General features: G+C 46.0%; 1 protein-coding gene across 10 annotated transcripts in view; it reads right to left on the bottom strand.

The window, feature by feature from the left end:
• CFAP54 (cilia and flagella associated protein 54) overlaps positions 1–15183 on the bottom strand; it is a 238111-nt gene that overhangs the window by 134964 nt on the left and 87964 nt on the right. For all 10 annotated transcript variants that reach the window (XR_012905249.1, XM_075933796.1, XM_075933789.1 and 7 more), the window contains 4 exons: positions 12814–12960; positions 11760–11859; positions 7083–7172; positions 34–160 (listed from right to left, as the gene is read on the bottom strand). Coding sequence is in view for 9 of the 10 variants with exons in the window: in XM_075933796.1 (XP_075789911.1) it covers positions 34–160; positions 7083–7172; positions 11760–11859; positions 12814–12960 (464 nt within the window). In the remaining variant the exon portion in view is untranslated. The remainder of the gene's footprint in view (positions 1–33; positions 161–7082; positions 7173–11759; positions 11860–12813; positions 12961–15183) is intronic.

Raw genomic sequence — 15183 nt, 5'->3', positions numbered from 1 at the left:
TTGAGTCCTATTACTACTGTAATTTAAAGTCACCTTCTTAAGAAATCTTTCGCACTGCTTGTCCATTCAAGTATTCGTTGAAATTTCTCTTCATTCAGTGCTTTGTGCAAAACTTGAACAAAGAATTCAAGGAAACGAGATTTCTTCCTGAATTTCATTACTATGTTAACAATAAAATAATATGCCATTATTATAAGCTTTCTTGTATTAATAGCCTAATTATTTTCTGAATTCTGCTTTATATTGCTACTTTTTATTAGATAATTTCTTAAAGCATATTTATATTATGTTGCACGAAGACAGAGGCAAGAATATTCTAATATTAAAATCAGATAGTTCAATGGCATATAGTATATAATCCATAAAACATTTCAGATGCTAGTAGCAGCAGACCCTCCCATATTTGTACTAGTGTCTGCAAGACCTATTGTAATTTACTGAATTTTGTGAATTAGAGAGCAAGTGAAGAATAAAAATGAAGGATAGAATATCACAAATGCATTTTGTTCATTTAGGTTCCAATCTTTCAGTGAAAACCATGTTAGTAAAGGGTCAACCTACATAGTACTTGATGCAGGATATAAGTCTTACTTTGCCAATTCTAGATGTGTTTTCATATTTCTAGTTTACAGTCTGTGATATGAGGCCATACATGCCCCATCTCATCTCTGCCACCAAGAAATAAAATATATATTTAGTCCCAGTTTAATCAGTGTTAAGATTATAGTGAATTGTGTATATTTTATAATTTTGTCTGCATTGATATTTTAAATTCTGTTGCTTTTAAGCATAGGAGAAGGCACAGCCTTAGGGGTTGCAGAAAGGGCATTGCTTTTTATAGAAAAATTAACAAAACATTGTAATTCTTTTTTGAAAATAGGCCCATTTTCAAGATAATCAGACAAAAAGAAAAAACATCAAATTTCCAGCAAAGTAATAATTTGTTTCAAATATTTCATGTGAATATAAATGCATTTCCATAAGGAACATTAATAACTTTATTGCTTTCAAATGATAAAATGATAAACAATGGAAACAATGCTTTCAAGTTGTAAAATGCTTATTACAAACAATGACGAATAAAAATAACTTTTTAATTTTACCTATTACTTTATCAGTATATGATTTTAAAGAAAAAAGCACGGACAACAAAAGCAAAGAAAGAGTAACTCACCTTGGTGCAGTAACGGTGCTTCTTCGAGATGGGTCCCCATGGGTGCTCCACTCTGGGTGCTGGTGCGTCCTCGCGCCAGTGACCGGAGACTTTTTCTAGCAGTTTCTGCCGCACTGCACAGGCGCCGCAGTGCCCTCTAGTGCTGTAGGAACCGTTGGGCGCGTGCACCGCACGGCTCCTCCGTTCCTTCTCTATCCGCTAGAGTACAAGGCTCCAAAGCAGGGGAAGGAGGGAGGGTAGTGGAGCACCCACGGAGACCCATCTCGAAGAAGCACCGTTACTGCACCAAGGTGAGTAACTCTTTCTTCTCCTTCGAGTGGTCCCCGTGGGTGCTCCACTCTGGGTGACTACAGAGCAGTTGTCAGCTCGCGGAGGTGGGTTTGGAGCCGTGTAGTAGTCACTGTGGACAAGACTGCGTGTCCCACCGCCGTGGACGAAGCTATAGAAGACGAGAGTGCATAGTGCTGTGCAAAAGTGTGGTCAGATGACCAAGTGGCAGCATTACAGATATCTTGGAGTGGGACATTCCGAAGGAAAGCTGTTGTGGAAGCCACGGCTCTGGTGGAGTGAGCCGTGATGTTGTCTGGTAAGTGTTTATTGTGTAAGGTATAACAAGTGCGGATGCAAGAAGTAATCCAGTTTGAGATTCTCTGAGACGAGATCGCTTGTCCCATTGATTTATTGGCATAGGAAATGAAAAGCCTAGGTGAGGCCCTCCACGGCTTTGTGCGATCGACATAAAATGCCAGAGCACGTCGAACATCTAAAGTGTGCCATGCCGCCTGGATCTGGTCAGCATGAGGCTTAGGAAAGAAGGCAGTTAAATGTATGGGTTCGTTCACATGAAAGGGTGAGAGTACTTTGGGGAGGAACTTCGGGTGGGGTCAAAGTATTACTCTGTCGTTCGTGAATACTGTATATGGTGGGTCTGCCATCAAGGCTGCCAATTCACTCACTCTCCTACTGGAGGTGATTGCGATGAGGAAAGATACTTTCATCGATAAGAGAGACCAGGAGCAGGTAGCCATCGGCTCGAATGGTGGCTTTGTCAGGCTTTTTAGAACGTGATTCAAGTCCCAGACAGGAACCGGAGGGCAGATCGGCGGGAATGTGTTCTGTAAGCCTTTAAAGAAGCGTTTGGTCAATGGATTAGCGAGGAAGGACATGCCATCCGTAGGATGATGGAACGCTGCTATAGCAGCAGCGTGGACCTTAACGCTGCTGAGTGCAAGGCCAGATTGCTTGAGGGATAACAGATAGTCCAACAAGGTAGGTAGAGAGGCCGACTGTGGAGAGGTTGCGTGTAGCCGACTATACCAGTGGGAAAATCGCTTCCACTTGTATGAGTAAGCCCTTCTGGTTGACTGCCTCCTACTGTTAATCAGTATGTCCTTCACCTGCTCCGAACAGGTAGTCTCGGCATCCTGGAGCCATGAAGGAGCCAAGTGTGAAGGTGAAGCTTGTGAAGGTCCGGGTGGAGAGTTCTGCTGTGGTTCTGGGACAGGAGATCGTGGCGGAGAGGAAAGGGGTACGGGTCCATCAGCATCATCTTGAGAAGGTAAGGGTACCATGTCTGTCTGGGCCATGCAGGAGCCACTATGACCCATGCCTGGTCTGACCTGATTTTGTTCAGGACTCTGTGCAGGAGCGGGAAGGGAGGAAACGCATAGAGGAGAGGGGCATTCCATGTGATGGAAAATGCGTCCCCGAGGGAATGTCTCCTCTGGGCTCCTCTGGAGCAGTACCGATGACATTTCCTGTTGTTCTTCGTGGCGAAGAGGTCTACGTCTGGTTGGCCCCACCGAAAGAATAGTGGAGTCAGGGCGTGCCTGTCGAACTCCCACTCATGTTGATCTTGGAATGAGCGACTGAGAACGTCCGCTGTGATGTTGAGGATGCCCGGGAGGTAAACGGCCGACGGAGTGACTTGGTGTATGAGACACCAATTCCAAAACTTGACCGCCTCCGAACAGAGAAACGGGGATCGGGCTCCCCCTTGTCGGTTTATATAGTACATACACATAGTGTTGTCTGTCATGATAGTAATAGACTTGTGCATTATATACTGTTTGAAGTGTTGCAAGCGTATCTGACAGCACGTAATTCGAGGAGGTTGATGTGAAAGGTTTGCTCCGTGAAAGACCATTTCCCTTGGCCTATGATGTTTCCTAAATGGGCCCCCCAACCCATAAGCGAGGCGTCTGTTACAACTGTGAGTGCGGGAGGAGGACGCTGAAAAGGAACGCCCTGCAGCATGTTGTGTGGGATTTTCCACCAAAGCAAGGAACTGAGGATACGTGGTGGAATAGCAACGAGCTTGGAAAGTTGGTCTCTGGAGGGCTTATAAACCGTTGCGAGCCACAACTGGAGTGCTTTCATGTGGAGTCTGGCCAGGAAGATGACATAGGTCGTGGAGGCCATATGCCCGAGGATCTTGAGACAGAGTTTGACCGTCACGGTTGGAGTTGATTGCACCGAAGAGATCAATTCCCGAATGGTGGCAAACCTGTGGTCGGGAAGGGTAGCTCTTGCCATAGTCGTATCGATGAGAGCGCCTATAAACTCTAGCCTCTGAGTCGGGAGTAAGGTGGATTTTGTATAGTTTATGTGAAAACCGAGGCTGAGTAGAAGGGCTACTGTGTTGTCCGTCATGGTTTTGGTTTCTTGGAAAGACGCGCCTTTTATAAGGCAGTCGTCGAGGTACGGGAATATTATGGTCCCTTGTCAGCGCAGTGACGCCATTACCACTGCCAAGGTCTTTGGAAAAACTCTGGGGGCAATTGATAGGCCGAACGGGAGTACTCGGTAATGGTAGTGTTGGTCGCCTACTGTAAACCGTAGGAAACGTCTGTGGGCCGGGTGAATCATAATGTGAAAGTAGGCATCCTGAAGGTCGAGAGCCGATAGCCAATCTCCTTGATCGAGAGCGGGGATGGTTGTTGCTAGAGTTACCATCTTGAAGCGGTGGTATGCCACGTGCTTGTTGAGGTGTCTGAGGTACAAAATGGGTCACCATCCTCCCGTCTTCTTCTGGGTTAAGAAGTAGGTTGAATAAAAACCCCGGCCGTAGAATTGAGGAGGTACCTGTTCTACTGTGCCGAGTTGGAGAAGACGTGTCACCTCCTGTTGGAGAACTGCTTCGTGAGATGGGTCCCTGAAAAGGGACAGGGTAGGAGGGCGGGTAGGAGGGATGGAGGTAAATGGGATCGAATAACCGTACTGGATTAGTTCCAAAACCCACTTGTCCGAAGTGATGAGACACCATTGGTGGAAAAAGGTCCGGAGGGGTTGATGGAACTGAACCGAGTCTGTTGGCGATAAAGGTGGATTGGCTATGCAGCTCTTGACCTGACCTTCAAACCTGCTGTTTGGTTGTTGGCGGGTGGGTTGTGATGTGTTGCTGTTGTTGCCTTTGGGGTCTACGCCTCTGTGGTCTTTGTCTCGGGCGGAAGTCGGTTCTGGGTTGCTGCCTGAAGGTGTCTCTCTGGTGTTTGGTATGGCTGGTATCTCGTTCTCTTGAATGGGGGGGTATACATTCCCAGTGTTCTAAGAGTTGTGCGAGAGTCCTTCATTGAATGGAGTACTTCATCCATCTTTGCAGCAAAAAGGTTGGCTCGATCGAAGGGCAGATCCACAACCTTTTGCTGCAGATCTCTGGGTATGCCTGATGCTTGTAGCCAGGATGCTCTTCGAAGGACTACCGCCGAGGCTGTCACGCGAGCTGCAGTGTCTGCTACATCCATGGAGGACTGTAGGGCTGTACGAGCGATGTTATGACCCTCTTGCATGATGTTAAGCAAGATTGGTCTTTTATGCTCTGGTAAATGTTGAAGCAGATCCTGTAACTTCGAGTAGTTGGTGTAATCATAGTCTGCTAGCATGGCTGTGTAGTTCGCCACTCTCAGGAGTAACGTGGCTGAAGAATAGACTTTACGCCCCATAATATCCACCTTTTTATGGCCCTTATCCTGTGGGGTGGACCTGAGATTGGGCTGTTTGCCCTTGTGTCGAACCGAGTCTACCACCAGGGAATTCGGGGGTGGGCGTGTAAAGAGAAAGTCCATATTTTTTGGATCAATGAAATATTTGTGGTTTACCCTTTTGTTTGTTGGGGTGATGGATGCAGGAGTTTGCCAGATGTTATCAGCCGGATCCATAATAGCCTCATCCATGGGGAGAGCTAATCTGGAGGTAGTTGTGGGTTGCAGTGTGCGAAGAAGGAAATATTGTTTCTCCTGCACTTCCTGGAGATCTCGTTGTTGAGCTACGGCCACCCTTTTAAAAAAGTCTTGAAATTTCCTGATGTCATCCCCAGATGGCGAAGCTTCAGGTGTGACCGCTTCGTCTGGTGATGAGGACGAGAAGTTAGGCGGCGATCTGGTTTCTCCCTCAGAGAGCAAATAATGTGCCTCCGAGGGGGTCGGGGAGTTTGGCTCGGTTACAGAAAGCGCCTCGGTGGCGGCAAAAGTATCGGGAGGTGGAGGTCTAGAAATGGTGGAAGGCGCTCGATGGTGGCCCTTTTTTGACCGTTGCTCCCAGGGTTGCCATGGGTTGGCGTATGGTAATGGTGGGTAGGTGTATTGTTGGGCATACCATGTGTGTGGAGGGGGAGGGTATGCATATTGAACTACCGCAGGCTGCCAAGAGGGGGGGGTCTGTGCTCTGGGCTAGAATGCTGGGAGGAGAATCTGCTCCTTGAATCGGTGCTGATCTCGCTGGGGGAACGAGAGACGACCGAAGAATGACGGGACCTCCTTGAATGGACGGAAGAAGCAGGAGAAGGCGGTGCCGAGGATGTGCGGCTCCGGGTCCAAGAACGGTGCCGTTCGTGACTTGCGGTCGGTGCCGCATGGTGCGGAGTAGGCGGTGCAGGGGTCGGCCCTGACAATGGTGAGGGTGACGGTGCCGAGCCCCTGTCAGGTGCCGAAGTGCCCGGTGGTGGCATGTCGGTGCGGTGCTTCTTTGGCACCGAGCCCGGTGCCGTCTTGGCATGGTGTTTCGGCCAATCTGTGAGGCCGCCCGTCGGTGTGGTCGGCACCGAGGGAGTCTCCGGTGCCAGAGGCGTCGGTGCCCTAGAAACCGGTGACGGTTCGGAGTGTGTTCTCTTGCGCAGTGCCGATGGTTTAGGCAGCGCTGATCCTGAGGTTCCTGGCCTGGGCTCGGTGGTAGCCCGTGCGGCCAACGGCACCGAGGGCCGTACTGGGCTCGGGGTTAGACCTGTTTTTGAGGTCGCGGGTCCAGAATGGGTAGAGGGAGGATTTTTCTCCATACCCTTGCTCTGATGAGCTGTTGTCGAAGTTGTAGGAGAGTCCTGCAAAGATGGACGAAGAGACTTCTCGTAGAGCAAGGTCCTCAATCTGTTTGCTCGGTCTCGATGTGCCCACGCCGTTAATTTTGAGCAGTGGGGGCACTTTTGAGTTTGAGGCGCCTCTCCTAAACACTTAATGCATTTAGAATGCCCGTCCAAGGCGGGCATGGCATCCCGACATGACTGGCACCTCTTAAAGCCCGGGGAACCGGGCATGAGGGGTCGGGGGAAAGCGGCAAGCGCAACAAGGAAAAAAATTTTTTTATTTTTTTTTTAAACTGACAGGGAAGGGAGAGGAGGGCTAAAAAAACTTGGAGTATGAGGAAACTAAGGAATAACGAGGCTTTTTTTATCTATTTTTAAACAGGAAGATAGGAGAACCGTTGGCTGCGTCTGCTGCCAAGGACGGTAGAGAAGGAACTGAGGAGCCGCGCCGCGCATGCGCCCAACGGTTCCTGCAGCACTAGAGGGCGCTGCGGCGCCTGCGCAGCGCGACAGAAACTGCTAGAAAAAGTCTCCGGTCGCCGGCGCTAGGACGCACCAGCACCCAGAATGGAGCACCCACGGGGACCACTCGAAGGAGAAATCCAGGTTTCCTACCTTCCCTAAAGGCATTCTTTGTTGTCCAACATGAAATTATAGGGTAGAGAAAAAAAGGATCTTCTTGTCCTGTAACCTCTGATCCAGTACCTAGATTGATGACAAAGTTAAATCAAATCTATATAATAACTAACAACACAAAAATGATATGATTTTTTCATGAACTACAGCTGAAGATCAGAAAACACCCTCCTTTAGTCTGTACTGTATGGTATAAAGATTTCATATATTATCACTACTTTGAAGTTGAAAATGACCATATATTGGAATGCTTGTTCTTTTAATCTTTTCAGAAAAAGAGGGAGACGTTATCTAAAACCATAAAACAGATTAAATGTTTTGAAGGCAGTGTCTTCCAATGATGAACACAGGTCACATTCTTGAATATGGAACTTACTCCAGGATACTTCATAAAGGCAAACAAATGTAACTCTTTTATATGCAACTGTGATGGAGTGAACTTACCCTGCATTGGACAGGGATGGGCTAACTTCTCACTGTGTGCAGAGGAAGCCACACCTCCATGTCCCTTTTGGACATTCTCCAGGGGTATGTCTAGACTACATGGCTCTATTGATGGAGCCATGTAGATGAGTTTACTTGACATAGGAAAATGAAGCGGTGATTTAAATAATCGCCGCTTCATTTACATCAAAATGGCCACCACACTGTGCCAATCACCTGTTTGGCAGCATAATGGGGCAGTCTGGACACGCCGCAGTCGACAAGGGAAGCCTTTGTCGACCATTCCGGTAAACCTCATTTCACGAGGCATACGTGGAGCCATGTTGTGGAGCCATGTAGTCTAGACATACCCTAGGTATAGTGCCAGTATAAAAGGGAGAAGCCAGCTCAGTCTGAGCTGACCTCCAGGAAGGAAGGATGCTCCTTGCTGGTGACTGCCCAGGAACAACTGGAGTCCTGGACCACAGAAGCCAAAGGCACAAGACCCAAGCAGATGCTCAGCTACCTGTGGATGCTCCAGGAAGATCTGAACTACAGGGAGTTGCACTGGCTAAGGAACTCAGAGATCCTGAAGATGCATAGACCACCACTACAAGTATTATGGCAGGAAGTAGAATGGGGGGGAAGAGTACTAGCATGTCATAAGGATGGTAGTATGCACCAGCAACTACACACCGCACCATAATAACTCGAACTCAGGAACCAATCCTTGCAACAAACCTCGGTGCCAACTCTGCCCACATATATACACCAGCAACACCATCACAGGACCTAACCAGATCAGCCATACTGTCACTGGTACATTCTCCTGCACATCCACCAACGTAATATATGCCATCATGTGCCAACAATGCCCCACTGCTATATACATCGTCCAAACAGGACAGTCCCTACGTAAAAGAATCAATGGACACAAATCTGATATTAGGAATGGCAACATACAAAAACCTGTAGGGGAACACTTCAATCTTCCTGGACACACAATTGCAGATCTAAAAGTAGCCATCCTGCAGCAAAAAAACTTCAGGACCAGACTTCAAAGAGAAACTGCTGAGCTACAGTTCATCTTTAAGTTTGACACAATCAACTCTGGATTAAACAAAGACTGTGAATGGCTTGCTAACTACAAAAGCAGCTTCTATTCTCTTGGAATTCACACCTCCAGATCAGCTGCTAGAAGTGGGCCTCATCCTCCTTGATTGGATCCACCTGGTCATCTCCAGCCTGATTCTGGTCTGCATATTTATTCCTGCTTCTGGAAATTTCCACTACATGCATCTGACGAAGTGGGTCTTTGCCCACGAAAGCTTATGCTCCTACACTTCAGTTAGTCTATAAGGTGCCACAGGACTCCTCGTCGCTTTTGCAGATTCAGACTAACACGGCTACCCCTCTGATAATTGAAATGTTAAGTTCCTAATTCTTTCAAAAACAGTTACTTTCTGGGGTGAACATTTCCTCTCCCTCCCTCCCCAACATTTTTAGTCATTTTTCACTGTTTGCAATGGCAGGAACGTCAAAGCAGGCAACACATTGGTGGCCACCAATGATTTTTTTCCACCATGTTGACTAGTCATGCTCAGAGTATATCCAGACAATATGGTGGACAAAAAGTCAGCAACTAGTGACACTTTATCTAAGATAACTCCCTTTTTGGCTATCAATAGTGGAGCTACAATTGCGTTAGTCCTGTTGGGAAGTTCTATGGGGAAAAAATCCCTGTACAGACAAGGTCACAAATAAGTAGTTGCACCTGGGGTAGCAAAGAATGTGCTTGAAAGCAAGAGGCTATTGCTGCTGCAGCAGCCAAACAATGATTAGGAAGAGCATAGAAGGGAGCACCTATGTAGGAGCAGCTCTTCACCTAAAGCCTCCCTTTTACATAGAGCATGCTAAGACACACCACAGTTAACATTTCAGGAATCTGAGCAAGACTGCTGAAAACAGCATTCTTAATAGAAATGTTGGTGCTTTAGGGATCAGCAAGCTAATGCCAGGGTACTATTGGAGAGGAAGGTTTGGAATTATATGGTGTACAATGGCAGGAACAAGTAGGAATGTTAAACTTGTGATGGTTTACTGACTAAGGAGGCTGGGGAGCATCTGTTACCTTCCAAAAAGGTTGTAAGCCTGGTTCTGCCAAGTAGCAGTACAGCTGGGTATGGGGGCACAGGCAATTCTGCCAATTGGCCATAGAATAAGTGTGTGTCAACCTCAGGTGGTGAGTCAACTTTAATATGTTGAGATTGCATTGCAGATGTTGGTCATGGAGGCAGTGGTCTGGATCTATCGCACATAGGACTGAAGTTTTTATACACATAGGTGGACATCCCAGTGGCCTTGAGAGTTGGCCACCAAGGCCCACTGACCAGGGTGAGCCTGCACTGGCAAAGAAAAAAGAAGCATTTCATTAGACCAGCTGATGCCATGACTGTGTACCATAGAGGCCCATCAGGAGTCACTGATATAATGTGGCACACCTTGGAAAACTCTATTTGGGAATGTGTAAAGGGGTTAAATTACTTCATGGAACAAGAAGGAACTTAATGTATTTCCAGCAAAATGGATCTGCCTCAGTGCAGGGTCTAGCTGGGAATCATGGGGCACCATTTGGTGGACAATGTACAACAGATGCTAATGGGAGACTGGCCAAATTTCTTGGTCATAAAAGGATCACTAGTGTGAGCATGCTATGGGCACCACATTATTCAGGGAGGATCAAGTTCCCCTGTAAAGCTTTGGAGCCCATTTATTTTACCCAATAAAAAGGCGGCAGTAAGGTGTTTGGGAACCCACCTGGGTTTGGAGGGGTAGGGGTGGCAGCCAAGCAATTGCTGCCACCTCTTCGTGGCAGTTCTCTAGTGTAGGTATTCCATAGGAAACATATATAGCGACCAGATAAGTGGCTTGGGAAAAGATTTTAAAGGAGGTGTTAATTAAAAGGATGACAAGAGGGTGACTGAAGACTCTTCTGATTAGTACTGTAGGAGCCAACCCCCTATTCTTATAGCTTAACTTAGCCCTCCTATGATGGGGTGGGAGTGGGGGGCAGATGGTGAGGTCCTAGCAATGAATTTGCTGGAGGGAGCTGGATGGAAAAAGAGGGGGGAGCTAGTGTAGGCCCCCAAGTAATTACAGAATAAAATTAAGTTTATCTGCACTATACACATTGATCACTGGAAAGTTCCAGACACCTAAAAATAAAGTTGAGTCTTATTAAACCCATGCCAAATGTCTCCTGTCCTTCTTTCAATATAGCAGGACAAATAATCCTTTCCTATTTCATCCAGTATAAGGAGCAGCTAAACATTTCAGTTGTTATGAAAGTATGTATTTGTATTACTCCACTGAGCTAAGTGTTACGCAAACACAGAAAAAAGACAGTGACCAAAGAGTGATTGCTGATTACTAATAGATGCTGAAAGATTACATCTGTTAAATTCAGTATTTTATGGGTTGGGTCAATGATATTTACTGCTGCAGGCACTTCTGCGGGAACTTTAAGTTTTAAATGGACATAAGTCATTAAAGGCTCAAACTAGATTGTCCTGAAAAAAAGCAGTATGAACAGCTTCAGCATGAAGCCCCCATGTAACTGATAAGCGTGTTAGTGTGCTTGCTTGAGTACAGCAATCATGGTTGTTAATGAGGAATTAGATATTACCATGAAAATGAAGGAATGATTTGGTGGAAACTTTGCTGTATGTTACTGCCATCCTAAATGGGGCAACAGAAATCATATATTTGGTTGATTATGTTATGTCCCTCATTTTCCCCTCTCAAAAAGAGTGAAAGAAACTGCATGCACTTAGTTAGCAAAACCATTTTTGAATGCAAGCCATGAGAAATCTACATATATTGTAGAGAGTTTGTCTGTTTGATCAAGAACTCCTCCTAAACAGTGAGAGCTAGGAACACCAAATTCATATACAGCTTCCTCTTAACATAACTTAAAGCAACATAAAAGTTTGGTTATGCCAGAAAATGGGACGTATCTGGAATGGGATTGTGTCTCATACAACCAAACAGAGACTGAACCAAGAGTAGCCAGAAAAATAGGATGAACTTGGAATAGGATTGCTTTGCAATAAACCTTACAGAACCCTTACAGAAGAGAGATAAAATGGAAAAATTTAGAGTAGAATTTTGTTTTGGCAACACCGGGTAATCTGCTAGTAGTAGATAAGGTAAATATTCTGCTAAAACATTTACCTGGTCTTGTCAGTTTCAGGAGATTTGATTCCAGGGCTGATAGGTTCTCAGCTGCTTTTTCAACTGCAGCTGCTTGTGACTTCTTTTTACTGTAAGGAGTCTAAGAATATAAAAAGTCATAAATTATTAATGCTTCAAGTTTATGTAGTTGTAGGCTGCAGGTCAATGGCAGAGCTAGGAATAAATCCGAACTCTCCTAATTCCCTGTTTGTTATGCTAATCAATATTTGTTAGTGTCTTTATGTGATTTTTTTCCAGTGACAACTTCAGAATAAACCATGAAATAAACTGCATGTAAATTGTGATTTAAATATATTAACTTTCTGTATATTGAAGTATTTAGGTATAATGAAACTAAATCAATAAGTGTATAATGCTTTCCAAATGCTTTGCAAATGTGTGGTCTGACAACCATGTAGCAGCTGCACAAATGTCTCTTATGGGTACTATTGTGGTAGACAAGGCCCTGATGGAATGTGTCCTTATGTGGTCTGGAAGAACCACTTCTGATTGGGAGTAACGGAGCTTAATACAGTCCAAAATCCAGTGGGAGAGTCTTTGTGATGAGCAGGCCTGGCCCTTATTATGGTTTGCTATTGACATGAATGGTCTCAATAGGCCCCACGCCAGCGCCAGGGGTGGACTGGCCCTGCGGGATATCGGGAATTTCCCGGTGGGCCGTCCGCCCAAGGGCCAGCGGGCTGCTGCTGGAGGAGGAGGGAGGATTGTGATGGGGCGCCACAGCCCCGCACTTTAAATTTCCCGGCGCCTGCCAGTACGAGTCATGTGGGGCCAAGGGAGTGCATGCCAAATGTGTAAATTCTATTTTTCTATATGCACTCTTGTATATGAAGTTAGAAATATGAACTGTGGACTCAGAGGAAAGGGCACCTGGGATACCACCACTCCCAGAGCCAGTCGGAGCAGAGAAGCCGATGGACACACATCCCAGGTCAAAAAGAGGACACTCAAGAGAGGATGAGCCTTTACATTGGCATTATACAAAGTCCTGCTTTTAGAAAAGAAATGGAAAATGGGGGGGGGGGGAGATTACCTCATCTTGTATTTCTGTTTCAACTTGCATTTCTTCAATACTGCTGATTTTAGACTGTCCATGGGATGTTTGTGAGGAATCCAACAACTTTTTCCCATAGTTAATAATAATTAATGCTAGTTCATATTCTTTCCATGAACGCAGCACCTGTTAAACATCTATTAATTATTTGTTTCTTTTCACAGTAATCTGTAATATTTAAATTTTTCCTGGGAAAATGTGTAACTGGGAAATACATTAATATTATAGAGATATTAGCCAATGACTAAAACTCTTCATGTAATAATAAAGTACAGAGCAATATCAAAAAGTTTATTCATGAGTAATTGTAAAATCAAAGAAATTAGGTTTGAATTTTCAAAACTTCCTGTGCAAGTGCCTAAATTGTAGTTATGCATCTTCATTTATATACCCTCTTTTTTTGCATGTAGATTCTCAAAGCTATGGTAGGCACATTGCTGTTTGAAAATCTGATTTGATATTTACATACTAACCCTTTTCTTCATTACCATATGTTGTCTGAGTTCCTCAGAGACAGTATCTTCTTCATAGGTAACTAACCACTTAGCTATGCTCTGGGTTAGTCTAATTTTTCTGTCACATGCTCTGACAAGGTGCCCTCCTACCTATTTTAAAAATACTCTATTGTGCACTTAACCTATTGATAAAGCCCATCATTCAAAATATGAAGTGCATCACCCTCTATCCCAAATGATCAGCAGCCTTGCAGGCACTTTGAATTACAATGTCAACAATTTGTTGTATTCCTATGTTCTACTCTGAGATTTAATTAGGCTACTATATGTCATTATTAAGCAGTAATTCTCAAAATGTTTGGCCTATGGCCCACTCAACATAAACCTTTCTATGGACCACCAGCCAGCCACTCATGATGACACAATGCATTTGCTTATCTCTAAATATCTTAAAACAAAAGAATAAAGGATTTCAAAATTGCCTTTATTTATTTTATTGCCAGAAGCGGGGAAACTTTTTTGGGTTAGGAGCTGCTGACCCACAGAAAAATCAGTCAGAGGCCACACTAAAGTGAGAAGCGAAAACAAAAAAAAAAACCTACTAAAAAACAAAACGAAAACATCCTAACCCTCACTGATGTGGCCCCCAACTGAAACGCCTCACTCCCCTTGCGCTCTAGCCCCATAAGGGGAAAGAAGAAAGGACCATGATTCAGGGCTTCCCACAGGCCAGAGTAACTCTTCTGGAGTCCCAGGTCTCATAGATTTTGTGGGCCTCCCTAGGCTATAGGGTGAGGTCAAAATTGAGGGGTTCAGTGTGCATAAGGGAGCTGCTGGGGAACAGGATAGGGATGGGGGTGCAGGATCTGGATGGGAGGTGAGTTGCAGATGGGGTTGTGAGGTCTGGGTTGGAAGGAGGATGCGAGACTAGTGTCGGGGGTGCATGGTCTCAGCCAGAAGAGGGTGTATGAGGGGGAAGGGGTGGGGAGTCTGGGTGGGAGGTAGTCTGCAGGAGTGGGCTGAGGGTGAGAGTCTTGCCAGGAAGCTGGGTGTAGGAGCATGCTGGGGGCAAGGATCTGTCCAAGAGGCGGAGTGCAGGAATAGGCTGAGGGTGGGGGGTCTGGGTAGATAGGGGTGCGAGGTCTAGGCAGAAGAGAGGATGAAGGAGTGGCCTAAGGGTGAGTGGTCTCAGAGAGATGGAGGGCACAGCAGCAGGCTGGGGGTGCAGAGTGTGAGAAGAAGAGAAGGTGCAGTAGCAAGCTGGGGTGCAGGATCTGGGAAGAAAGAAGGGTGCAGAAAATGGCTGAGAGTGTGGGGTTTTGGCAGGAGCGGGATATGTGAGGGCAATAGGTGTGAGGCATCTGAGGCACTTAATTGGCTCTGTGCACTATGCCACTCCCAGACACTGTCCCTCTTCCCCATTTCTCCCATAGGTGTGATTCTGGCCAATGGGAACAGTGAGGAAAGCCTCCAGGAGAGCAGTTTCCTACACTGAAGTTTCCCCAGCCGAGGGAAGGGGCAGCAGCGCACACAGCTGCTTCCTTCCCAACGAGCCAGATCCAGCCTACGAGACCCAGGACTCCCCCCTGTAGCAGGAAGCTGCAGCTCCTCACCCCTCCTCCTAGCTGCCCCAAAGCTGGTGGGTAGGGTGCATGAACCCCTCTCCCTGGCCAGCCCCAGAGCAAAGCCAGCTGCTGGGGTGCATGGCCTCCCTCTGACTCTGGCTCTGGGCCAACCTTGGGAGAAGCTTACAGACCTTATGAGCAGATCCACTGCCTCCCTGTAATTGACCAAGGCAATGCCAGATAAATCTTCTAGTAGTTCAATAAAGATTAACATTTTAAGTTTATTAAATGTAAGCACTGCAAAGTACAAATGAAAATGAGGCCACTGA

Source organism: Pelodiscus sinensis, chromosome 1, assembly GCF_049634645.1.
Source record: "Pelodiscus sinensis isolate JC-2024 chromosome 1, ASM4963464v1, whole genome shotgun sequence".
Classification (NCBI taxonomy): Eukaryota; Metazoa; Chordata; order Testudines; family Trionychidae; genus Pelodiscus; species Pelodiscus sinensis.
This window is presented reverse-complemented; position numbering and strand designations above follow the sequence as displayed.